At 39.4% G+C, this 27599-nt stretch overlaps 1 protein-coding gene across 1 annotated transcript in view; it reads right to left on the bottom strand.

Annotated features, from left to right (window-relative positions):
* The window catches only part of cacna1bb (calcium channel, voltage-dependent, N type, alpha 1B subunit, b), a 397100-nt gene that overhangs the window by 148921 nt on the left and 220580 nt on the right, over nt 1-27599 (bottom strand). Inside the window, exons 13-19 of the mRNA XM_055153227.1 lie at nt 27428-27540; nt 21226-21357; nt 9297-9326; nt 7055-7127; nt 4939-5056; nt 1992-2059; nt 1809-1915 (exon numbers count right to left, since the gene is read on the bottom strand). Of these exons, the coding sequence (XP_055009202.1) occupies nt 1809-1915; nt 1992-2059; nt 4939-5056; nt 7055-7127; nt 9297-9326; nt 21226-21357; nt 27428-27540 (641 nt within the window). The remainder of the gene's footprint in view (nt 1-1808; nt 1916-1991; nt 2060-4938; nt 5057-7054; nt 7128-9296; nt 9327-21225; nt 21358-27427; nt 27541-27599) is intronic.

The following is a 27599-nucleotide window of genomic DNA, read 5'->3' as shown; positions in this document are numbered from 1 at the left end:
TATTGGAAATGTTATAATAATGCATTATTTTATTTATTTATTTATTTATTTGTCTAATTTAAACATGAGCAAGTTTGAAATAAGGTATCAAGGATCATGTACCGTATTTTCTGCCTTATAGAGGCTCTGGATTATAAGGTGCACTGTCAGAATGGTCTATTTTCAAAGGTTTTGCCATATAAACTGCACTGGACTATAAGGCGAATTAAACGAAACACAACTTTATTTAATGCGTTCACAATAACTCTCAACTTTGTTCAGTTGTAACGTGTAAAAACAACTGTCTGAGATGCTAAATTGTTAGAGTATTCACAATAAGTCATAATTGTTCAAACAGCTGGGCGATTATGCAGCTCGCACTTTCACTTCATAACAGCCTTGAGTTTAAAGTGGGCGTGGTAAGCGTGTCTTTGACATTTTGATATTAGACGTTTGAGTTTGACGTTTGAGATTAAACGTTTCGCAGCTCGTCCAAGCAGCTTGGATGAGCTGCGAAACGTCTTCAACCAAACTAACTTTTGTCCAGTCGAAAAACTGAATTTTCTCCTCGCGTTGGATTCCACCAGGACGACTGAGGGATTCTTCACATTAAAAAGAATCACAGTCTGTATTACTCCTGATGCTCCTGACTACAGGAGCCGTAATGCTGCAAGTGGAGCGGCTTTGTAGTTTACTAAAGTCGTACTAAGACACCCCAATAAATTCATATATAAGATGCTCTGGATTAAAAGGCGCCCAGTCGTTTTTTGATGAAATTAAAGGCTTTTAATTGCACCCTATAGTGCGGAAAATACGGTTCATTCTAATTTGGCCAACATTTTGTTAGATTTCTTTTTCTTTCTCTTTGTATGATAACAATAATAATAATTATACTTCACAAAATTTGTAAAATGCATACACTACTGGTCAAAAGTTTTAGAACACCCTCATTTTTCCAGTTATTTATTGCAATTCAAGTCGTGCAAGTCCAACGAAGAACTTGAAATGGTACAAAAGTATGAACTGAACAGACAGAGGTTAAAAAAAAGGATAAAAGAACAAAACACAAGTCCAAGCTCTGCCAAAACGACCTCAGGAAAAAAGAACAAGATGGTAAATTTTGAAAACCTGGAGTGTCCAGCACAGTGTCCAGACTTCAACCCCATCGAGCTGGTTTGGGATGAACTGGACAGAAGAGTGAAGCAACCTACAAGTGTCACACATTTATGGAAACTTCTGCAACAGACTTGGGACGAACTTTCTGAAGAATATTTGATTTCTATTGTAAAAAGAACAAGCTACGAGTGTGTTCAGCTGTTCTCTCTGCCAAAGGTGGATCAAAACTTTAGAATAGGATTTGGTCAACAGGAAACGGTAAAGAGTAAATAACTGGAAAAAGTGTGGTGTTCTAAAACTTTTGACCGGTAGTGTACGTTAGGACAGGATCATGAAATTTTGGAAAATGATGGTGATGTAACAATTTATCTGTAGAAAAAGATCCAAAGAAAAGTAAATGTGCCTAGTGTATGAGCTTGGGTATGATATCAAAAATGTGACAATATACAGTATCTTTCTTTTTGGTAATTCTGTTCAACGCGACAACACACAAGACAACATAGAATGATTGACAGGGCGGGCGGGGCTACACAATCCCATACGCACACACACACACACACACACACACATACACACACACACGCACGCACACACACACACACACACACACACACACACACACACACACACACACACACATACACACATAAGGATGATATGTGACACAGATCTCATTCTCCTACTTCTCCGTGACCTCTGAGCTTTGAACTTACGCTGCGATGGAGATGTTTGCCGCCGACATGGGGCTGACCTCCTTCACCTCCATGGCCTTCTGCAGAGCCAGCTTCTTATTGGCTGCCTCCTCCTGCTCCTCCTCGTCCTGCAGCCAAGGGGGACACAGATGAGCACTGAGGGTGTGGGGGATGTGTGGGGTGGAGGGGGTGACACGGGCGTACCTTGGTGAGCTCCTGGGCGTTGGCGAGGTTGTCCACAGCGATGGCCAAGAACACATTGAGCAGAGTGTCTGGAGATAGACTCAGGAAAAATGTCTGACTCAACACAAGAGAACCTTTTAGAAAACCAGCTCATGTGATGAGCTGCAGTGGTTTATTTTGTATTTATTTATTCCTTTGATAGGGACAGTGCGTATTAATTAACATCTGTAATTACAGAGAAAAACTGCCAGATTATAGCAAATGTGCTTCTTTCCATCTGTTGTCGCTCAAAAAATGAAATGTCACCTTTTTCCATTTAAATATGTTATGTTAAAATCATTGATATATTTTAAAGGGCGGATATTATGATATTTTCTGATCTACTTTATAATGTTTTGTCCTCCACGGTGGAGTCATGCGTTTGTTGACCACAGAATGAGTCAGGTGATGGTTTATGGGTTTAAAAACTGAGCAGGAGAAATCTGAATTTGGACAGGTTTGTTGTATTACAGGTGAAGCATTTTTGAGAGCTCAGAGAGGAGGACTTCAGGTTAATGGATTAATAAAATTAACGTGAATGAAGCAAGACCAGGAGTCTCCAACCTGTAGCTCAGGAGCTTCCAGTAGCTCTCCACCCCCTTCAGAGAAAGTATGAATTCTATGTATTGTGCTGAATAAGTAAAATTTGATTAATTACCACTGTAAATCTATCATTTTCATGCCTAACTTTGTGCTCTAATAAATGGATAATGGTTTATGTTTTATAGACATCTAAATGTTTCATATACTCAATTTCTTTGCGACTGCTAAAATATGTTACCCAGGCTGGCACCACCTAGTGCCTCCGCTCAATTTAATTTCTCTCCAGTGACTAGGTCAGGAATCAGAATACACCAGACCTGACATGTCAGACTCAGGCCCGGGGGCTAAATTTGGCCCGCAATATAATAATCTTTAGCCAGCAAGATTGTGAAATCTGTATTAGAGCTGCCCTCAGCTACAGATAGACTATAGACACATTATTTCTTTAAAATGTTGTTATTTTATATTCTGCTTGTTCTGAATTCAATATTTAGGCAAAACTATTATTAAACATTTATTTTAATAAGAAAAGGTTTAACATTACATATCTCCAAAGAAGAGAAAACATGCAGATGTTGTTGAAATTTTTTTATAAATATTTAGTTTGGCCCACGACTTAGTCCCAGTTTTTAATTTTGGCCTCTGTGAATTTGAGTTTGACTCTCCTGCACTAGACAGTTTGCAAAAACCCTGGAAGCGCGAATTCGGGCACCAGCCAATCAGTGAAGAGCCAGACATTCTGTGTTGGCAGCGCTTCCCGGAAATCAACAAAGAGAATGTTTGATGAATTTTATCAAGGGGAAAGACGTTATTGTCCTTCTTCCTATGGGATTTGGGAAAAGCTTAATATACCAGTTAGCCCCGTTAGCGGTGCATTACATACATCAAGACCAAATAGCAGCGATTGGTTAAATTTTAAAAAACACCCGCCTACTGTTGAGTGAACGAATTCTGACACGGCAAGGTCAGACGGTTTCTACCAAGTGAAACCAGCTGATGAATCAGGCTAAAAATCAGTAGCTCTCTGGCATTTTCGTTTTGTAAAAGATGCTCACTGGAGGAAAAATGTTGTAGAGCCCTGATCTGGACCCTCCTACTTTTTGTTTAAATGCAGTATCTGGGTCGAGGCACACAGTAAATCATCACTCAGGCTTTTGTCAGTTCAGCCGCTGCCTTATTTGGAGCATGAGTCTCAGCAGTCGATCACATATCCTCTTGAATATCTTGGTATTATCTTCAGAACAAAATCTATATTAAGCATTGTAGTTGTGATGTGGACTGTTATCATAAGTCTTTCTTTCTGTGTGGCCTTGGCTAGCGAGGCAAGCAGCAGTTAACCTCATGCCTCACAGCAAGAGGGTTCGATCAGCAGCACCATGTGGAGTTTGTACGTCCTTCCTGTGTCCGTTTAGATTTCCTTTTGCACTTAAAGTTTTTTTGGTGTGTGGAATATCTTGTTAAAGAAATTCTGATTCTCAGGTGACAAAAAAGTCAAATAAAAATATGTATTCACTTTTTGGTGTTGACAGCTGTGGATCACACCCACAGTCTGCAACCTTCTGAGTGTGTGGGAGTTCAAAATCACTAAGAACTACAAAGTCATCACACAAAAACAAATACTGTGGAGGAGAAAAGAATATTACAGTTTTGTTTCTCAGCTGTGGTGGTACACAGACTGCTTCAGCATGTTTGTATTTACTTGTGTATTTTTTATCTCGGGTTTTACTAGGTCACAGTTTAGATCTATTTTTGGCTTGAGGTTTCTAGTTTAGATGTGGTACAGTTTTATTTTAGATCTGGTTCAAGAAAAAAAAAAAAAAAACACATGTTACGCAAAACTGACTTCTTGAAGCTTTTAATCATGTCATGCTGTTGTTCCCTTATCAAAAAACATACCTGGATTAGTAATTAGCTTTATTCATTCTTGTTTAATGCACTAAACCAAAGTCATCTTCTCTGAAAACTCAAAAATGCTCAGTTTGCATTTTGCCCGTTTAGTTGCATCACAGGTAAAACTCCAGACTTCTCCTATGCAGTTGTGAAGTTCTTAAACCATCACTGGACTCATTCTACACTCAAATTTTGTTCACAAAGAATCCATGCGCTTATTAGTATATGCAGCATTCATGTTTACTTTTGGATTTTTCATTCCTGTTGCTGACAGAAGATGAAGCTCCAACAACTAAATGCCTCACTGGAAGCAAAGTTTAAAAAGCATATTTCCTAAATTCAGACATTATTTTAAGATAGAAAATGTGAACCCAAGGTGACCAGAGTGTGTTTAAAGGGGGATTAACACCACAGGAATGCATACATGTGTTCTTTAAATGTCTCAGTACTGTAAATGGTCTTGTCTTCTAGTTTATAAAGCTGTGTGAGAGGATACAGTTTCCAAAGAGCGTGAGCACGATGAAGTAGACAGAGGAGAACATGCCGCGGCGCACTCCGCCCTGCGACTCGATGCCGTGGTACATGACTGCGTTCCAGTCCTCTCCGGTCAGGATCTGAAGCACAGGAACAAACAGGCAAACAGGTGAGGTCACATGTACTGTGAGGATAGTGCACTGACTGATCCAAACCTAACCATAATAACTATCTGTCTAACCTTAAAGCTGCACTATGTAACATTTGTGATAGCAGTAGTGTTGTTATTGCGTTTGCCTGAAATGTTCTACAGTAAAATAAGTAAAGAACGTACGCAGCAGATCAGAGAGCGCTCATCTGTGTGTGTCTGTAAAGCACATACTGACTGTGGCTCTCCCCAAGGGTGTGTCCTGTCTTCACTTTTATTTCTTCTCTACACAAACTCATGCACTAGCTGGCACTTAATAATAATAATGATAATGCTTTAGTCCTATGTAGCACTTTTCCAGACACTTAAAATTGATTTACAGTTCACTCATACTCAGTGGTAGTAAACCGCCCTGGGGCAGCCTAACAGAAGCATGGCTACCAATCTGTGCCATCGGCCTCTTCGACCATCATCAGTATTCATGCACACAGCAAGTTCATACCACATTACTAACTTTTTTGTCACTTGCACCTCACTGTAGCACCTGGTGTTCCCAGTGGTCTCCTACCCAAGTACTAACCAAACAAATGACAAAATGCTTTTAATGTTTTTCAAGTTTATCTTAACTTTAAACCATGTCACTGATCATCTAATACTGAAGGATTTACCTCATGAGGGAGTGACTTTTGGTGCTCACAAACCGCCAGAGGCAGAGAGGAGCTGTACGTGTCTGAGTAGAGTATTACTGGACTGAACAAAGCACAGGCTAATAGAAGGATTATTCGTAAGAACCAGCCTACTCACTCATTCAGTCCAGCAAAGCTGACATTAAAGTCTTAAGCCACTTTAAACACAACAGACCATCAGACAGGTTTAATACAGAAAAGAAGATGATTTGCTGTTTATTAAGGATCTAATATTAGTTGAAAAATGAAACACTGCTACATTTCCAAACACAGCACATCATCTGCAGATTAACAAGAGACAATTTACCTTTTCATATCAGGGATTAAGGAGCATATAATATCTATAACCACGTCCAACTGCACCAATGGCTGTATTTTGAGCTTTGAGCCTTTTCCCCCTTTAAGGCACTCAAAGCTCTTTACATCAAGGAACTATTCACACACGCATTCATTCACATTCATACATGAGTATTCACAGATCCTGGGGGCGAGGAGAGTTGTCTTGTCCAAGGACACAACATCAGTGTTCATCTCTGAAGGCTGGAACTGCACTGTAATGCAATGCACTGCAATTACAATGGATCTGACAGCTCTACTGTTTATGTCGAGAGAGATTCAAACCGCCCACTGTCGGATCATTGGACAAATGCTCCACCAACAGAGCTACTGTCACCCACCATCAACACCACACACACATCATCTCTATTCCTAAAGCAATTTCACCTCAAACTGAATTTAGATGTTGAAGTTTGGCAGATTTAATTGCAAATGCACATTTAGATACAAACAGACACTTGTGTTTGCAGTGTGTAGCAGTACACAGTGTGTAGCAGTACACAGTGTGTAGCAGTACACAGTGTGTAGCAGTACACAGTGTGTAGCAGTACACAGTGTGTAGCAGTACACAGTGTGTAGCAGTACACAGTGTGTAGCAGTACACTGTGTGTGTATCAGTACACAGTGTGTATCAGTACACAGTGTGTACAGTACACAGTGTGTACAGTACACGGCGTGTAGCAGTACACGGCGTGTAGCAGTACATGGCGTGTAGCAGTACACAGTATGTAGCAGTACACGGTGTGTATCAGTACACAGTGTGTACAGTACACAGTGTGTACAGTACACGGCGTGTAGCAGTACACGGCGTGTAGCAGTACACGGCGTGTAGCAGTACACAGTATGTAGCAGTACACGGCGTGTAGCAGTACACGGCGTGTAGCAGTACACGGCGTGTAGCAGTACAAAGCGTGTAGCAGCAGCAGCATTGTGCACAGCTTGATTCTGCTGAAGTGTGTGGGCCTTACCTGGAACACAGTGAGGATGGCTGCAGGGAACGTGTCAAAGTTTGTAGTGGGTGTCTCATCCTCAAAGTTAAACCTGCAAACAGAGAGAGCTCAGGCATGTGCAGAGGAAGTCAGCTTTGGAACTCATCTGTGACTGAAGAGAAAAAGGGAAAACTCAGATCTGTGTGTAAACATCCACACACTACAGTGAGGACCAGCGCACTGCTAACATCTCTGCGTCTGTACTGTTTGTACCAGAGGAGAACTGTGAGCGACACAAGTTAGGTTCAAAATCCTGATTATTTTGTCAGAACAAATGTAAAAGCATTTTCACTGCAATCCACCTGTCTTATATTGCACTGAAAATACCTTGGTAAAAACTATATTAGAAAGCATTTAACATGTACACGCACAGTAAGTATTTGTCCTCACAAAGATGGCATCCACATCGATGAGTTTTTATTTTGCAATGCCATTATGGAAGAATAACAAGTGTAAGTGCTCAGAGGCACAGAGGCAGTGTTGTTTTACAGGTAAAAGACTGTGGATTCAAACAAGGTTTCCTGCAAGAGGGAGAAAAGTCTCTAAACTCTACTCCCCAGCAGCATCACACGATGAGTCATAAAAAAGAAATACACATGTTTCATGTTTCATGACATGTTTCTGAGTCTGCAGGGGAAACTGTTATAAAAACTGTCACAATCTGATCTAATACATTATAGATTTTAGAAGTGAAACTAAGTGCTATTAAACACAGACATTTGAAAATAAAAATCTGAAGTGTGGATGCATCTTTACACATGAACTCAGGAACACCAGGGACAGTTAAAGGAGACTTATCCATATGATACTGTGAAGCCACATGAGGAGATAGTCCTACAGTATGGACCATATGGGCCAGCTGTGATATACAGAGTGACCTGTCAGCTGACCTGTGCTCAGGATCACTGCTGGATCTCATCTCTATATGATTTACTTTAACCTAGAACCACCCAAATAATCAACTAGAACACCAACCAAGAGCTCACCAACCTGTCCCTCTGGAGAGCACAACAGAACCTGAACCAGAACAGCCACAGCAGTGAAGTAAAGTGCACATGACAGCCTTTCTCATTCTCACATGGTTTGGTGGAATAGTAGGTTACTTATATAAATACCGATCATTGTTTTATATCAGTTAAGTGTCAGTTTGTGGAAAAAAATATGAAAAGAAAAGTAGAAAAAAAAAAAAATACAAGAGGTTACAGTGAGCTCTAAAATGGAATACCTCTACCTATGTCATCAACACAGAAAAATCCTTTCAAAAGGACAGTTTAACAATGATTTCACCAAACAAAGGAGTTGTCAAGTCTAATCATCAACATTGTGTCATTCAGACTGGTTTTGGCCCATGTTAATATTATGGTTGATAGAAAACAGTTATGCTATTACCACTATCTGTGATGAGACAGTATCTGCCACCCATGTCCAACAAGTGGGTAAAATTATAACATTTTTGTTCAATGATGTTAAATATATTTTTGTGACATGAGTATTCTAACCTGCCATATGCACTTGAGTCTGGTTAAAGGCTTCAGCTGCTGCTCTGAGCTCACGTTAACAGCGTTCATGCCCTCAGAGTGAGCTGTGCCCTCCAGGCCTGCGTTGCCATAGAAACCACCATGCTGTGCCCTCCAAGAGAATGACATCTGGGACAGACCTCACGCCATATCCATGGGTTTCAGGGAGATTAAACGTTGCCAATTTTGAGAAAAATGGTAAGAAACCCATAAAAAGGCTAACGAACTTAGACAGCTCCTAGAGGAAGGTTCTGCTAAATAGAATCAAACACATTTTAAAGGTGCACTACGTACCTTTTCTGAGGGAGGACTGCTCGTCCCCATGGAGACATTATTGTTTGGAATGTTCCATGTTATAGAAGTAGTTCCATACTAGTCTGTTAATGGAGACATGCTGGTGAAGTCACCAGGCCAAGTATTTCTAATATCATGAAAAGTACACAAGCATCAAGAGTGAACAAAGACATCAGGAACATCTCCATGAGACACAGACAGACCCTCCACCAGAACCTTCCACAGTGCACCTTTAATGTGACTGCAGAGTGCAGGATGTGTCTGACTCTTCTACACATGACGCGCTAGAAGAAGTGAAGTGAAAATGGGCTCTTGTTTATTGGATCATAACAATAAAAAACATGATTTCTATTTGAATGTTTGCATCCATCATAAATGTAGAAAACATCTATGAAGGAGCAACAACAAACCTGCCGAAACCTGTGTCCTCCATCTTGAAACTGGGGGAGAGGTGAGAGAGTGACAGAGATAAAGATGGATTATGACATGGAGTAAATCATAAACAGCATATAAACAGCATATGCAACGCTCGAGCGCACAAAATACAACTTTATGGAACGGAATGAGACATGTCAGAGGTAAATCAAATCAAAGCTGCACTGCAGAGAGGAACATCTACAGGAGCTGAACTCAATCTATCAATGTTTCTTTAAGATTTATTTTGTCTCAGTACTAATACACTAAGTGCGGAGTAGACTTAATAAAGCATGAACAAAAACTTCATTGACTGATGTTTATGTCAGTATGTTCATCTTTGTGCACATTAACAAACATGGCCAAAAAAGTCTGAAAACTCAAGGACAAATACAAAATGGATTTAAACAACACATTATCAGGAGCCTGTGTTCAATACAAGCATTCATGATCATGTGCAGGAGATTGATTTTCAAACTCCTAAACATGACCCCCCATCAGCAAGTATCAATTAAGAATGATTCAGGTTTAGTTACTACCTAATTAATACCCTAATTCTAGCTTCCAACACGTTCATTAAATAGTAACTATTTGTTCATTATGAGTTAAGTCTTTATTCATGCTTTATTAAGGCTAATTAAGGTGTAGTTAATATAAAGTCATACTATATAGGGTAAAAGCAGCTCATGTACGGCTGTGTACTGTCTGCATCTAATTATAAGGTATTTTTTATCATCCATGAACCAGGAAGTAAGTATACTAGTGGTATAAAAGCACTAATAATTTATAGAGGCCTTCCAATTATGTCAGGTGCAATTTTCTCAGGCCACTTTCTTAAAATACAGAGAAGACGGTGAAAATGCATTCAGTTAAGTGAAATAATCTATGTCTGATTTAAAATTATACTGAAGTCATGATACACGCCAAAAAGCAATATCTCGGTAAATTTAAATTACTTCAATTAAAAACATTTGACTTTATTTGCGTCGATTCAACTTGACAAGTAAAAGTGGAATAAGTGTGTCTTTCTTAATTCAAGCAACAATTGATTTTGTTTCTTTATTTTAAGTGTAAGGAGTTGTTGTTTTTCTTGTCTTAAGTGCAGCAAGATGTATTTTCATATTTAACGACAAAAAAGTCTTGTTCCATTGGTAGATCATTTTAGTTGTGGATTTTTAGTTAGTTTTAATTTTCTTTATTCAAGTCACTTGAATAACGTGGCTAGATTTGAGTTTTGCTGTGTGCTGTTCTGAAGCTTTTCTAACTCCTCTGGATGTTCTTTTTTGCAGTGCTGTGTCAGTCAGAACATGGAGACTTCTCCCATACCATACATGATGACGGGTTAGTGGAAATCAAAAATAGACTGCACATATTCTAATATAACAGCGTCTTTGGTGACTCACTCGTGTACAGGATCTTATTATTTTTATTATTATTATTAAATATAATGAGATGGGACTGGCTTTATAAACCCTGAAGGACTGGAAGAAAACTGTTTAATGTTCACATTTTATATCACATAGGTTTGGAATAGAACAATTTTTTTACCAGCGTCAGACCAAATATTTTTACATATAACGTTCAAAAATACAGAATGACAAAAGAACACATTATAGTAGCTTCAGAATTGTTTTAGAAGCCAAAAGTACATTGATTTAAGATTTGATGATCCTTAAAAGGCTCATATTACACTATTTCTGATCTATGTTATAATGTTGTTTCCTCGTCACAAACAGACCTGGAGTTTCACACACAAACCCTAAAACTGAAAACACTCTGCTCCACCTTGTGATACAGGGAGTGTTCCACTGTCTTTTAAAGGGACAGTCCGGAATTTTGGACATAGATCCTCATTTCCTAGTGGTCCAGAGTGTTGGAGACATGTGGAGACACTTTTTGAAATCTTCCATCCAGTCCTTGTATTTGCAGAGGTCACTGGTGTTAGACTAGTGCATGTCAATGGTCATAGTTCTCCTGCCACTAAATGTTTGATTTTCAAACTCCTAAATGACTCCTAAATGACCCCCCCATCAGCAAGTACCAGTTAAGAATGATTCAGGTTTAGTTACTACTTAATTAATTCCCTAGTTAAACACCTTCATTAAACAGTAACTATTTCTTCATTATGAGTTAAGTCTTTGTTCATGCTTTATTAAGGCTAATTATGATTTAGTTAATATAAAGTCATACTATATAGGGTGAAAGCAGCTCATGTACGGCTGTGTACTGTCTGCATCTAATTATAAAGTATTTTTTATCATCCGTGAACCAGGAAGTAAGTATACTAGTGGTATAAAAGCGCTAATAATTTATATAGACCTTCCAATTATGTCAGGTGCAATTTTCTTAGGCCACTTTCTTAAAATACAAAGAAGACAAGTCAAATAATCTATGTCTGATTTGAAATCATGCTGAAGTCATGATACACTGCAAAAAGCAATATTTCGGTGAGTTAAAATGGTCAATGGTCATAGTTCTCCTGCCACTAAAAACAGTCTTACCCACTCCACAAAACACCTGAAACAAAACTATTATTACACCAGACTGTCCATGTGAACGTCTGTGTTGATAGAATCATTTTAGAAGTAAAACCAACCTTGTATTTAAAGGATTTATGTCCGAGCAGCAGCAGTGAGTTGTTCTTCCTGATAGAAAGTTCGGCAACAGAGGACTGATATATGACAAAATAGTCCCTCATAGTGATGGGCGAACGGAGCCTCGTGAAGCACTGACACCTCAGTCGCGTGGGCGATATCTCGATATTTTAAATATATCGAGATAGATAGATATATGACTTCTGACATATCGTATATATCGATATAATGCTTATATTCAATTTTGATTTTGCCGCTTCGCTTGTTTACCTTCTCTCTCATCGCCCTCGCCTCCCTGATTTTGTTTGCTTGTGTCTCCTTCACTCCTCACTGTCGCCATGAATGCTGAAAGTTGGTGCCAGTGAAAAACTTCAAGCATCATGAACCTTTTCCACCATTTACAGACAAAACCATAAGCAGCACATCCTCATATTCCACCGAGTCACGTCCTTTAGCCCGAAAGAAGCTAAACGAGCTGAGCTGCATGAGAAGTGCTGTTTATGCAAATGAGCCATGCACTTAAGTTTTGTTTCTGTAAAATGTAAACACACGTGCGCAAAACTGTATTAAACACTTTATTATCTCAAACGGACTGATGTGGCTCTAGAGTCGTTATGGTTTATATCTTGTAAGGTTTAGTCATGTAAAATTTATTTATGGAGAAGATTTTAATGAATAATCTGCTGCAGTGTCACTTGTACAATAGTGTTTGGAAATGTTGGGTTTGATCTGCAGTGGATTGTGGGAAACCTCAGAGCTCCTTACTGCTGGAACATGGATCTGTTAAAATAAGGAACATCCTGAGCTTCCTCTGCTAAATGAGCTCATGGTTCAGGTTCTGGTTCTGGATAACAGAGTTAATACAAAGATGAGCTTGAGTTGAGTTGTTTTATTTATGAATGAAAAGAAGGAAATATGTTTTATTTCTTTTATTTTACAGTTACATTATTATTTATGTAATTAGGGTTTTTTGTAATCTTAAATGTTCCTATATGAACTGCCGACCTCTTACACTTTAATAAAAAAAAAGACCTTGTGGAATTAGCAGATTTGTTTCTGCAGTTTTAGTTTTGGGGGGTTATTTTTTCTTGAACATATATGGAGATATATATATCAAGATATAGCAAAATATATCGAGATTTATTTTTTGATCCATATCGCCCAGCCCTAATACACCGTACCTAAGAACAACAATAATAATGATGATTTTAAATAATATGTAAAGAGCAACATAAATATCATGCTGTAAATAAGAAAAGAGATTAAAGTGATCCCAAACCAAAGTGATCCCAAACTATGGATCGCTTTTTTCCACTTGTAGATGCCATCGAAAATGAAACAAATGCCAAAAGTCACCAAAATCACCACTAACGTCACACAATACTCCTCACTACCCAACATTTTTAACAAATATTGGTGCATCTTTTATACTGTAGCAGTTTAGCGCTTGTCAAACCACAGAAGTGCTCTGAACACTCTGAAACACTCTGAACCAATCGCAGAGCGGAACATTCGCTGAGCCAATGAAACGCTTTGATACACTGAAGCGATCGACACGCAGAGTGAAGCAGTAGGGGGAGGGACCGACACTTCCACACTTTGGTCACGTGAGCGGCTGCTGGGAGACGAGTTCCGAGGCAGTGCTTCAGAGTGATTTGTTTCAGAAAGAACGAGACGTGCTCCAGAGCTCCCACTCATTTACCCATCACTAGTCCCTCAACATGCGACGATTCATGTGATGCAAGGTTGGTTTTATTTCAAACATTCTTCTATCGACACAGACATTCCCATGGACAGTCTGGTGTAATAATAGATTTGTTTGGGGTGTTTTGTGGAGTGGGTAAGACTGTTTTTAGAGGCAGGAGAACTTTTACCATTGACATGCACTAGTCTAGCATCAGCGACCTCTGCAAATACAAGGACTGGATGGAATGTTTCAAAAAGTGTCTCTGCACATCTCCAACACTCTGGACCACTAGGAAATGAGGTCCTATATCCAAAGTTCTGGACTGTTCCCTTTAAAACTCCATACACTTTTGCTAGAATCATCTGAATCATTTCAGTCCTTGAACTGCTTATCTCTACTAAAGGTAAAAGTAGCTGTTCACTTGAAAACTACCTCTGACATTACAAGGTGGAATGAAGCATTTTGAGCTTTAGAGATAGACAGACTAATTAACCAAACATGTGTGAATGAAACAAACACAAGTCCAGGTCTGTTTTGGATGAGGTAACAGTGTTCTGACATGGCTTAAAGCTCACAAGAATATGTTTTTTTGTAATGTAGGACCTTTAAAGTGGAAACCACATCCGCACTGAATCATCTTTGGAGTAATACTGTAAAAGCACTTGGCCCTGATGGTTATAAAACATTCTAAATAGAGCAGGGCATGTCAATCGTAACTCTTGCGTTAGAAGAAGTAACATTTATTCCACTGTGTGATCATTTGGCTTGAAAACAAAATATACTGACATCAGTCAGATGTGCCACGCTTGTCAGAGCCACAGGAGCTCGTCAAAACATCATAAAGCTAAATATTTAAGTACAAGTATTTTTAACCCCACAGTATGTAATGTGTGTGTGTTTTTATACATTTATACATGTGTCCTTACTGTGAGTGGGCTTGCATCTCCACAAACCCGACTCTTATTTTGGCCTGGAGGAGGGATTCCTACTGCTTGTTTCCATGGAAATGTTGTTTCTCTGGCTATAATCCTCTCTAGGATGGCATAAAATGTCTTTATCTCCACAGAGAATATGATTCCGATGTATGCTTTTAACTTTCTGATTCCATGGAATCTCACAAGTGACGTGACACCTTCAGAAAGTTCCAGTGAACCTTTAAACCTGGTAAAATCCCTCTTTGGAATGCAATAACAGACCGGGTGAATGCTTCTTTGCAAAATCAATAGTGAAATCCGAGTGTCCGCCCTCGTGCCGTTGGGCCTAATCCCTCTCAGTGTGGTGTGGCGTGTGGAGGGGACACACAGAGCCGGCTCCAGAGGCTCAGGCAGATAAGAGCAGAGCACAGGACCCACATAAAGTCTTCTATATGAGGAGACGCCCGCACAAAAGAGCACTCACTAAGGCCACTGCCATCTGAGCCCTGTTCTATATGAAGCACCCCCAGCATGCTCCACTATCAGCACACTCCAGAGCAGAGGTCACACGGGCTTTTCTCACAAACACTGCACATGGACAACATGTGGATGTATGGACCGCGCCGCAGGCTACATCTGGAGAGTCCGATTTGATGCATCTTCAGTCTTTTTGAGTTCATGTTTTTGGACATGGTCTCATTGGTATGTCATGATTTACACCTCTGAATATGTTCAGGGAAGTGCTGCTTCTTCATTAAAGTAAACATCACTCTGAGGTCTCAGTTTAACCAAAGACTTTGTCCTTCTCCTCACTCCTGTCCTCATCCGACAGACAGACAATCACAGCCTGACACCTCTGCTTCTCAACTCATGTAAATGCACTCTCTCTCCTTTTTACCATTCCACGTACGACCCCCTTCTGTACATCTGCAGCAGAACCAGCAGCCTCCTCAGCCTCTCCATGTCACCACCAGTCTGTGAGTGTCATAAACCATACATGAGCTCGCTTTGGATGCCAAAGTGTTTCAGCTGTCTTAAGTGATGCTACTGGATAGGCCTGTAACGATAACAGATTTTGCTGGACGATTAATTGACCAAGAATTTATTGCGATAAATGATCATATTGATATTTTGAGACCAATTTCAACTATTATAATGACCATGGAATAAAAATGCAAATACACCCTTTCAAAGAGCAATAAACCGTACTTTCTAAAGAACATTTAACACAAGAACTGTAAGACAAACAAAAACAATAGGCCTAAATAAAACAGACTTGTTAACATAGGACTAGCCTAATGTAATTGACTCACATTTGTATATAGTGGCTGTTCTGTGGCTGCTGCTGTTGCCTCATCATTTTGGTTATTTAAATGTTCGTATTAACCCACGACACAGGATACTATTTCGCTATGAGGAAGCCACTGTTCGGTGTCGTATCAGTGTCTTGTAGGATTTCAGTGGATTTCAGGTTCTCCCGGGGGTGGGGCTAGTTCTGTCGCTCGGGTTTGTTGGGGTTTGAGACATTTCTTCTCATCCTTTGCGCTTGCTGCATTTGACGCACGTGGCTGTTGAGACGTGTCCCTCTCACCAGTGTTGATTCGGCTTTGGGACTTGTTTTGGCACACGGAGATGAACTGTTTTGTCACTCTGACAGCGGCGCTTGTGTTGCGGCTTCACGTTCACTGCACAGACAGCAGCGTTTTCTGCACTCAGGCTACGAGCGCATCCACTGTGCTGATAAACACAGCGCACGGTGGTTCAAGTGTCATTACACTTGTTAAACGAGAGGAATCAGAGAGCGACAGAAGCCTTCTAACATTCACCCGTTTTGCGAGGAAAACAAACAAGCATCCAAACAGAATTTATCATGGCCGGAAAAGTTATCGAGCTCATTAAAAGTTATCGTACGATTACCTGATTATCGTTAAAGGCCTACTCCTGGCCTGTTTGAGCTGTACCATGTGGGTCTATGAGTGACCCCCTCTGACATAGTACCTCCTAAAGATATCTGGCCCTCTTCAGCTCCAGGTTTTCTTTAGCCGAGGAGAAGCTACCCCCACAGCCACACGACTGGACAAGACAGAACAGACTCATCTGAACATAAAACAGCAAAAAGCAGATATAAGCAGAAAATCATTATTTAATTATTTCTGACTTGATCTTGTGATAAACGTGTAGCGATGGAGACTTAGCATGTACAGTATGTTGAAAGCTCCATGAGTAAAACAGCAGTGCGGCTGATAAGAGAAAGAGCTCATGCTTAAAGCTGATGAGTGCAGCTTTTATTAACAGACTGGGTGAGTCTTAATCAGACACATAAACACACTGTCTCTTGTTTCCACGTATCTTTCATTATAAATGCTGATTCCTCTCCTGAGCTCTCCTCACGTCTCCTCATCCTCGGCTCGTACGCTTCACTTCATCTTAATCCTGAGAGTGAGACGGAGGAGCGCGCTGCAGCTCGTCTCCTCCTCCGCTCTGCTGTGGGCCCGTGCACCTCCAGATGTTTGTGTTCCAGCTTTTACTCCTCCACCCAGAGAGGCGTGTGGTGTTTGGAGAGAGGAGACATAATCAGAGCTCAGAATAAATCACCACTAAGAGCTTTCATTTTTTTTTAGACATTAAAGATTAGATATTCAGCTGAAGAGTTAATTAATTTAGATAAGCAGCTTTTCCTTGTTGTCAGCCAATCACAGCCTGCGATCTTTACTTCTCCTGCAATCTTTACTTCTCTCTTTACTTTCATCTTTCTTGACATTTTTTCAGCATCCTCCTCTCCATCGTCTCCAGTGCAGCAGCAGAACCATCAGCCTCCTCAGCGATCCTAATCTCCCTTCATACATATGCATACATATTCATACATATCCACTTATTTTACTCTCCAGTGTCGACACACCAGCTTGTACAATGGCCTGTCTTATGATAAAATTCTTGAGAACTTGAGAAATAAATAAATACATACAATTATCATTATTATTATTATTATTAATTTTTTTGACATCACTCGTACAGGTTTTATTTTACTCGCATGTGTTGAAATGGTTGCCAGTTGCCGAAATGCTGTTGAATATTCATAGATCACGATGTTTGGTGGTTAACACTTAAGCTGGTGCCACCTAGTGCCGCCGCTCAATTTCATTTCTCTCCAGCGACTAGGTCAGGAATCAGAATACACGAGACCAGGAGTGTCAAACTCAAATTCACAGAGGCCAAAATGAAAAACTGGGACTTAGTTGGGGGCCACAAACTAAATATTTATTGAAAAATTTCAACAACATCTGCATGTTTTCTTGTTTGAAATATGTAATTTTAAACCTTTTTAACATTATTAACCTTATTAAAACAAATGTTTAATAATAGTTTTGCTTAAACATTGAATCCAGAACAAGGATAGCATACTAATATATCCTATACTAAAAATAACAACATTTTAAATAAATAATGTTTCTATAGTCGATCTGTAGCCGGCGGGCAGCTCTAATACAGATTTGATATGATTTCGCAGGCCAAATATAATTTAATCGCAGGCCAAACTTGGCCCCCTGGCCTGAGTTTGACATGTCTGTGCTAGACGGTTCACAAAAAAACCCGGAAGTACAAGTTCAGTGAAGAGCCATATATTCTGTGTTGTCACCGATTCCCAAGATCGAGGATTTAAAGCCGGAATAAAGAGAATGTTTGGGTGATTTTTATCAAGGGGAAAGACGTTACTGTCCTTCTTCCTACAGGATTTGGGAAAAGCTTAATATACCAGTTAACCTCGTTAGTGGTGCATTGCATACATCACGACCAAATAGCAGTGATTGGTTAAATGATAAAAAGTACCCGCCTACTGTCGAGCGAACAAAATCTAACACTGCGAGGTCAGACGGTTTCTACGAAGTGAAACGAAATGAAATCGGTTGATGAATCAAGCTAACACTAGTTCCTCCACTGAAAATGCATTAAGGCTTATGGTAGGGGTGTAACAATATCCAAGTGTCACGATACGATATCGTCACAGTATGAACCTCACGGTACGATATTTATTGTGATATCATGGGAAAGCTCCCGATATGGTGGGGAGGCTCATGATTAGGGATGTAACAATATCTAAATCTCTTTCTACAATATTTTCACAATATACATCTTAGAGTATGATATTTATTGTGATATTTTGTGAAGGGTAACAAAATTAAACATGCTACTTTTCCTTTTAAAATAACTTGCCTGTAATGATAATCAATAAATCAATCGTACGATAACTTTTAATGAGTTCGATAACTTTTCCGGCCACTATAAATTCTATTTGCATGTTTGTTTGTTTTCCTCGCTCACTCTCGCTCTCAAAGAGACTGGATGTTAGAAGCTTCTGTCGCTCTCTGACTCCTCTCATTTAACAAGTGTAATGATGCTTGAACCAACGTGCGTGTCTTTATCAACACAGCGGATGCGCGTGTAGCCTGAGTATAGAAAACTCCGCTGTCTGTGCGAAGAAACATGAAGCCGCAACACAAACTAGCGCCGCTGTCAGAACCAAAACAATTCATCTCTGAGTGCCAAAACAAGTCCCGATGCCGAATCAACACTGGTGAGTGGGACACGTCTCAACAAATACAGCGAGCGCAAACGACGAGAAGAAATGTCTCAAACCCCAACAGCCGATAAACCCAAACCCGAGTGACAGAACTAGCCCCGCCCCTGGGAGAACCTGAAATCCCACAAGACGCTGACACAATACCAGACAGGACAGTGGCTTCCTCATAGAGAAATAACATCATGTGTCGCAGGTTAATACGAACATTTAAATGACCAAAAATGATGAGGCCACAGCAGCAGCCGCAGAGAGAGTGGTCACTATATACCAGTGTAAGTCAATGACTAAAATCACTTTTAAGGGCCATTTTGTTACAGAGACTTAATAATCCATTTTATTTATTGCTTCGGTTGTATTTGGTTCAACAGTGGTTTATTCAAGTGCATTTTTGTGAACAAGTCCTTGCTTGAGCCAGACTACATTAGGCTAGTCCTTTGTTAACAAGTCTGTTTTATTTAGTTTTTTTTTTATTTGTTTTTGTTTGTCTTACACTTCCTGTGTTAAATGTTCTTTAGAAAGTAAGGTTTACTGATCTTTGAAAGGGTGTATTTGCATTTTTATTCCATGGTCATAATAATAGTTGAAATTGGTCTCAAAATGTCAATATTATTGTTTATCGCAATAAATTCTTGGTCAATTAATCGTCCAGCTAAATCTGTTATTGTTACAGGCCGACTGCCAAACCCACGGAGGGATTAAACACATATAAGGCCACATGGGAATAGAAAGGAAAGTACAATTATTTAATGCTGAAAATCACATTCTATTGTCTAGAGAAAGAGTTTTACATTTTAAGTATCAAGTTTATTCCTTAGTATCGAGTTTGAAATGTTGCATTAATAGTAGCAGCAGTATGTTACTGAAGCGTAAAAAGTGAGGAAATCCTGAATAAAGCATGTTGTTCTGGTTGTTCTGGAGAGATTTTGAAAACTGTTGAATACATTTTTGGTTTAGCTGAGCTGGTACAGCGTCAGCATGTTAGCGTGTGCAGGTTGTGTTGAGTCAGGCATGGCTGGGGGCCCGCTCTCTGATTAAGGGCCCTTAGCTCGGCCCCTGGAGCGGCCCCTGTCATTAGAGACATGATCACAGGCTCTGAGCGAGGACATACAGGCTGAGTCTCAGCACGCAGTCAGCAAATACACTAATACATAATACATACTAGAGTACTTTTATGTGTCACTACGAGCACAACACTGCCCCAAACCTCCAGCCAAAAAACTCACTGTATATGTGGAAATACTGGTCTGTGATCTAAAGATGGAACACGCTTATTTTGCTGTAAAACAAAATATCATATTCACCTTTGGCTGTACATTAATTAAGCAATTAAAGCCACAGTGAGAAACTTTCTGGAGGTGGCACATCACCTGTGTGATTCCATGGATTATATTAAATTCAAACCATGCTTTGAAACATTCTCCATAGAGACAGGTTTGTTTTATGCCAAAGGAACAACATTTCCATAGAGACAAGCAGGAGGAAGTCCTCCTCCAGGACAAATACGAGTCAGGTTTGTGGAGATGTAAGCCTCAGAGTAAGGACGAATGTTTTTCAATTTATTTCAGTTTTATTCAACAAGAAAAATAATTGTGAGTCTAGCAAAATATAACACATAACACAATTCATTTCAATAAGCAAATATCAGAACTGAAATCTGCTTTTCATCGAGTTTCACAAACGTGTTATGATAATAATTGTATTACCCTGCAATTTTCTCTGATCTGGCAGATTTTTAAACTTATATCAAGTTATTCATCTTGTTTTCTTATTTATTTTCTACTTACTAGTTCTGAGAGCTTCATTCTAGTCTAGAGGTCGTTTATTTTAAGAGAACTCGTCAAGTAAAATGATCATGCCGCACAGACAAATCATTTCACTACTTCTTTTCATTTTCTGATAGATGTGAGTGTTTATATCTTAAACTTTGGCCAAGCTTTTCTGCAGTGTGTGATCTTGTGCTGATTGGCTCTATTAAAGTTTTTACTAACTGTTTTTAGACTTGCAGGGGCAGCTCAGATCTTTAGAAAAGTGATAAATCATCTGCACTTATGGAAGAATGGTCCAACACAAAAGCCAAACTCGTGGTTAGATGTGTGGTTAGAAAAGCACAGGTTAAAAGTCTCATGTGAGTGTAAAAGCACGTGTACTCACTGCCCCCCGAAGAGCTGCATGCCCAGCAGAGCAAACACCACGATGAAGAGGAAGAGGAGGAAGAGCAAGCTGATGATGGACTTCATGGAGTTGAGCAGAGACACCACCAGGTTCCTCAGGGAGTTCCAGTACCTGAGCACAGCACACACACACACACATTACTACAGTACAGTTTTATTGTTAACACTTGTATCACTATTTAACTTTCACACATGTTGACAATAGACATATTTATACTTTTTCAAAATGTTGAAAAAGGAAGAGGATTGAGTTTTGAGGCCAAGACAACTACCTTAAATGTATACAGCTCCTGTTCTGATACTCAAACTTACTCCCCACATTCAAAGGTGAAGCTGTGAGTCTGCGTCATTGGCCCCTCTGACCCCCAGTCACTCACATGTCACATTCACACATTTGCAAGGGGGTGAAGTGTCTTGCTTTAAGACAAAACTATGCACCGTTTGGACCTGGGATCAAACTGCTAACCTTTGGGTTGGTGAGTGAACATTCTAAACTAGGGATTGTTGGTGTGTTCCAATTGTAGAAAATAATGACTGGAATCGATTGTTTGAAATCACAAAAATGTATTCCCTATTCAACACAATTCTAATACAGAGCTCTGGGTCAAACCACTGTCCCTGATGGCCTATTCCACATATTTCTTACTTCAGGCAGTCTGAACACCTGCATCTGTCCCTTAAACCAGTATATATACATTCACAGAAATATGCATAATGATATGTTGATCAGGTTCATGCCTTAGATCCTCCCTGGAGCCTCTCCGTTTATGGGAATGACCGGATCTATTTAGGTTTGGAGCCAATCAGGATGTCCCCACATCAGCTGCTCTGTAAAGAATGTCCTTAAAAAGACACAACCCTCATCTCTGCAAAGGGAATACCTTAAAAACATATATGTTTTCACACAGTGGTACCTTTAAACACATATATCAGATTTCAGTGGTTAAGCATTAATTGTGTGACTTCATTAACAATATTTAAACAAATATATGATTTCAGTATTTAATATATCCATGTAGTACACTCAGGACACTTTATTATTTGTTATGGCCTTCGGGGTCTTCGATGTTTGTTTTCACGCCACGCATTTTCATCAGCTACTCCTTCTACAAAGTTTTCCCACCATCAACTGGTTCTCCAGGTCTTGTCCATATCTGTCTGACTCGCCTGTGATCAACTGGTGCATCCAGAATTTGACAGAGGTGATGGCAGATCCTTCTCTGTTCACTAATAGTATCTCTGCACATTCTCTATATTTGTTGTTTTGCCTCGTGTAAGTTTATTAGAACACAGAGCGGCTTCAAGGTCCGACAAATGGAAGTGATCCGACATGTTTGTTTCTGTGTACTGTGTGTATGTGACGTAAACGAGTATGTGACAAGAGCACATCTGACCAGAGTTTTGCGTCTTGGACTACGTTTACACTGAAACAAATCCGCGTATCACCGTACCACCATATCGGAAACAATCTGCATCCAGACACGCCGTTTCTGTGTCCGCAAGTCTTCCCTATTCACACAGCTTTGAGCACATTTATTTACATTTTACAGAAACAAAACTTAAAACCACATGCCTAATTTGCATAAACTAAGATTAAAAAAAAAAAAAAAACAGCTCACTATTATGCACTGATGCAGTTCAGCTTCTGTCGGACTAAATAACTATGGAATATGAGTGTTCTTTCTGTGACAGGGGTGTTCTGCTGATGATGAGTCTGTTCTGTGCTTCTATCGCGTTGGAGATGGTTCATGTGACACTTTTCAGAGATTAAACATCTGCAGGTCGTACACACAGACACATGTTTATATGAATGAACATATATTCTAGCCTTTTCGCATTTGGCAATGAATTACTTCGCAGTGCACAGACCTACATCAAAGTATCAGTGTTTTCAGGTGTCCACACAGTGTAGGATCAGATCTGGACTCAATCAATTTGTGGGAGCTGGAGGCACCAGATCGTTCTGTCTCTGGAGCCATTTTCAATTGGATTAGTGTGGACGAACACTGCATCCACAACCAAAACCACTTGAATATGAACTAGTGTGGACAGGGCCTTGTGCAGTGTAGACAGACATGGTACGATGGAGCGTATTTAACTTTTTCCACTCTGGACGATGGTTTCAGATTTTTGTGTTTTTAAGCCCCCAAAATGCCATCACCATCTAAACAAAAGGCACTTCCGATGAAGTATTTTGCCGTTTTTACCCTCAACCGTTCTCATGTGAACAGGTTCTGAGTGTGCACCGTTAATCGCGGCAGAACACGCTGAAGAGGTTATGGAAAATTACGTTTAATGTGCGTTTGGTAATGAAAGGGTTCGGCGCATATACACAACATACACACACATCGCAAAAAAGATGATTGTTGGTGTTTAGTTCCACCTCAGTTATTTTAAACTATATATTTCTCATCTAAAATCATGTACTGAGCAATGAGCAGCACGGTGAAAATTTAGGGACTCTGATTCGGATATAAAAGCGGTAAGTCTGTCAGATGAAATGAAGATTCTTGTTATTTAAGAGCCTGATAAGAGCCTGCTCCTGATAATGAGCACTCTCTCTCTCTCTCTCTCTCTCTCTCTTTCTCTCTCTCTCTGCAGTGCATGATGGGATTAACTGAGATTACAGCTCCAATCACATCATAACTGCATTAGAAAAACCATAACCAAAGAGCGTCAGTAATACTATCAGGAAGTCTTCATTTCCATGTGTTCATTTAGGATTATCAGCGTGTCCTGGTTTCTATTGAACACGAAATCTATGTAATGACAAAGAGCTGGTGAAAAACAAAAACAAAAGTTAGATTTGAGCTGAAGAAATCTAAATAATTAAAGGTGCATTATGTAAGTTTTCTGGTGGAGGCTCCGTCAGACGCTTTTCTTCATGGAGATGTTATTGTCTTGTCTGGAATGTTTCACAGTGTGGTGTTAAATCTTTCTATCTTCATGGAGACCAAACCAGAGCAAGTTACAGGTCAGATCTGTGGAGAGGCGACCCCGCTCAAAGTCACAATGTCTGTTTTTCTAGGGATTTTTGAGTTATAAAACCACTTGTAATTGAATAAATGTAAAGTAGAGCTGTTTAATGTCACACTGTGGAACATTCCAGGCAGAGCAATGACATCTCCATAGAAACAAGCAGGTGACAGACTCCCAATCAAAAAGTTACACAGTGCAGCTTTAATATTTAGTTTTTAGTATTGTACATTTAGAATAGTTTTTGGGGGGATAATTCTTCTTTTTGGTTGTTGATACATTGCAGCTGACGTCGTCAATGTTCCCTAGAAGGTGAAGCAAACTAGAAGCACTGAAGCTGAAGCTCTGTTAGTTAAGACTGCGTTTACACTGAAACGAATCACCGTATCACTGTTTCGGAAACGATCTGCATCCAGACACGTTGTTTCTGTGTCTGCAAGTCTTCCTTATCCACACAGATCTGAGCATATTTATATATATTTCATTATATTATATTTCATTTCAAGCGTCCACACGGTGCCAGATCAGATCTGTATTCTCGGGAGCTGCTGGCACCAGATCGTTCCGTCTCTTAGTGTGAACAAACACTGCATCCACAACGAAAACGACTCGAATACGTACTAGTGTGGATGGCGCATTAGTTTTTTTTAATACAATCTGACCAGAAAGAACTGATTTATGGAACTAGAAGATGTGAGCTGATTTAAACAGGTCCTTCTCAAATTTGCCTTTTCAGATGTTCCTTTCTGTTAAAAGTCAGGCAAATAAACAGGACCATGAAAGCTCAGATTGACTTCTGAAAATGTGTTGTTTAAATCCATTTTGTATTTTTTCCTGAATAAAAAACAGAGATCTTAAAAGTTATTTTTCAGCGTTTGCATTGTGTCATGGTAACTGCTCAATATTCCACCAGAGCTACACACAACATTGTCCTGTCACAGAAAGTCCACTGCAAATTTCTTGCCAAGACTTAAAAACTTATATCAGGTTATTCAAGTTTTCAGATTTATTATCTACTTACTAGTTCTGAATTGGTTGTATAATCTTAAAATTGTTACATATATTTCTTCCATGACTCAACTAGTGTGAAAATCTTAAATCTAGGCAATAAATGTTTAAAAGAGGCTACAATCCATTTACCAAATTTTCTGTACAACACTCAGTGATACAGATTTGCTTCATACAAGACTGACTGCTTTTTCTTTAAGGGCACACTCACACTAGGACTTTTGAACCATGCCATGCTCAAGCATGATTGTGTAGGGTTCAGTGTATGAATGCACTAACTACTCTCATGTAAGACTGATTTCAAGAACTTATATTTAGAATTTAGCATCTTTGAATTTATTATCAGGTCATTTCTGCTAATCATAATCTTGTTTTAAGTGTGTTTATCTAGATCAGGGGTCTCCAAGCTACCAGTGGCTCTCCACCCTATTCCAAGCAGCTCACCAAGGGATTTCTGAATTATACATGTTGTGCTGAATAAGTAAAATTTGATTAATTACCATTGTAAATCTATCATTTTAATTCCCAGTTTCGTGCACTAATAAATAAATAATGGATTATATTTTATCTAACTGTCCGCAGTCTAAGGCTGTGGCTCTTATATTTACTACATTTCTTGCAACTGTTAAAATAAGTAGCTCTTTGGCATTTTTGTTTTGTAAAGGTAGCTCACTAGAGAAAAAAGTTTGGAGACCCTTGATCTAGAATTTAGCAGAATTTAAAGCATTTTTTCTAGAATTTGGCCTCTGATAACTTATTATCAAACCATGAACACTAATCAAACTGGTTTATCTCAAACTTAGCCTCCATAAACTTATTTCCAGCCCATGAACACTGACCATATACTGCTTCATTTTAGTGTAGAGGTTGTTTATTTCAAGAGAACTTGTCAAGTAAAATGATCTTCCTACATGGACAGATAATTTCACTACTTTTAAGTCATTTTTGGATAGATTTAACTGTTTATATCTTACATTTTGGCCAAGCTTTTTTGCAGTGTACAGAGTTTCAGTTGTGACAGTGGCATGAAATAGTTTGAATGTTACAGTTTATTGTTTATATATTTTCTTCAGTAGTATTACACACTTAATTTCCCAGTCTGTGAAGAAGCTGAAGCAGTGATGCAGAAGTACCACATGTGCAGAAAATGTGAGTAGGCCTCTTGGTGATTTGTGCTCCTTGTGTTAGTGTATAGTGAATAGTGTTTGGGTGGTAGCGTGTGGCAGTACTGCTTTATTTCCTGAGCTTAGCAATAATCCTGTGATCCACTTGCGCGCACACACACACACACACACACACACACACACACATTGATTAGTGCGTTCACTGACACTGCTGGGTCTCCTCGTTCCTCCCCAGTCCGGCGTCTATCAGCCAATCACAAGTTTACCTATAATCTCCTTCATATAGATACACTGTCTCTCCACTGCAGAACTATTTCCACTTTTGTAGCTGTCACTTAACAAACATGACCTGTTATATCCATGGTTTAAACTGTGCATCTGCTTTAAATAATACAAATAAATAAAGTACTTAATAATACACTGTTAATACCTTTAACTCTGGTTTGACTGCAGCCTTTCAATTCTTCATTAAGAGATGAAGAGATAATGCAAGATTTGTACTGAACTGTAGTTTCACAAATAGAAGCATGAAATGTATGTGCTTCACTTTTTAAACCTTGTGACTTTAAAATACACTGGACATATTATGGACAGTTGACTTTTTAGAGCTTTTATCCATGTTTAACCATAAAACGTTCATGCATGTTGAGTAATCTTTGTTTTCTAATTTCTAATTCCTGTTTTCTCTGACTCCCATACATGACCACTGCTGTCTACTGAGTTAAAGAGGATTTAGCAGTGCAGAAGTTTTCAAATGGAAGCCAGCACGTTTCTTTTATTAAGTTATTTTGTGTTGAAATGTTAAATGTCCAAATCAGTATGATCCATGAGTGTCATGTACTGTACAACAGACAAAAGTCTTCTGTAACTCATTTCTGTTGCTCGTCTTTCCTGCAGCAGCACATCAGTCAGCCTCCTCAGCCTCTCTGTGTGTAGACACGTCCTCCAGTGTGAGATATACTTTCCCAAACAAATCCATCAAACCTTGTTGACTGCATCACTCTGCCTGCTGCTACAGCTCTGAGCTCACATGAGACAGATACTATGACCTCATAGAAGTACTCAAGTACTCACTTGGTGACTTTGAAAATCCTGAGCAGACGCAGAGCCCTGAGCACACTGATGCCAAACGAAGCTCCTGGTTTGATCATGTCCCAGAACACCTCAAAAATACTTCCCACAATTACCTGAAACAGAAGACATGAGATCATGAAGACGCATGGGACACACAGAGGACACACATGGA

The sequence above is a fragment of the Boleophthalmus pectinirostris genome, unplaced genomic scaffold, assembly GCF_026225935.1.
Source record: "Boleophthalmus pectinirostris isolate CB_2022bp ecotype Guang Dong unplaced genomic scaffold, ASM2622593v1 HiC_scaffold_18, whole genome shotgun sequence".
NCBI lineage: Eukaryota > Metazoa > Chordata > Actinopteri > Gobiiformes > Gobiidae > Boleophthalmus > Boleophthalmus pectinirostris.
The sequence above is the reverse complement of the archived record's forward strand: the minus strand, read 5'-3'. Positions and strand labels throughout refer to the sequence as shown.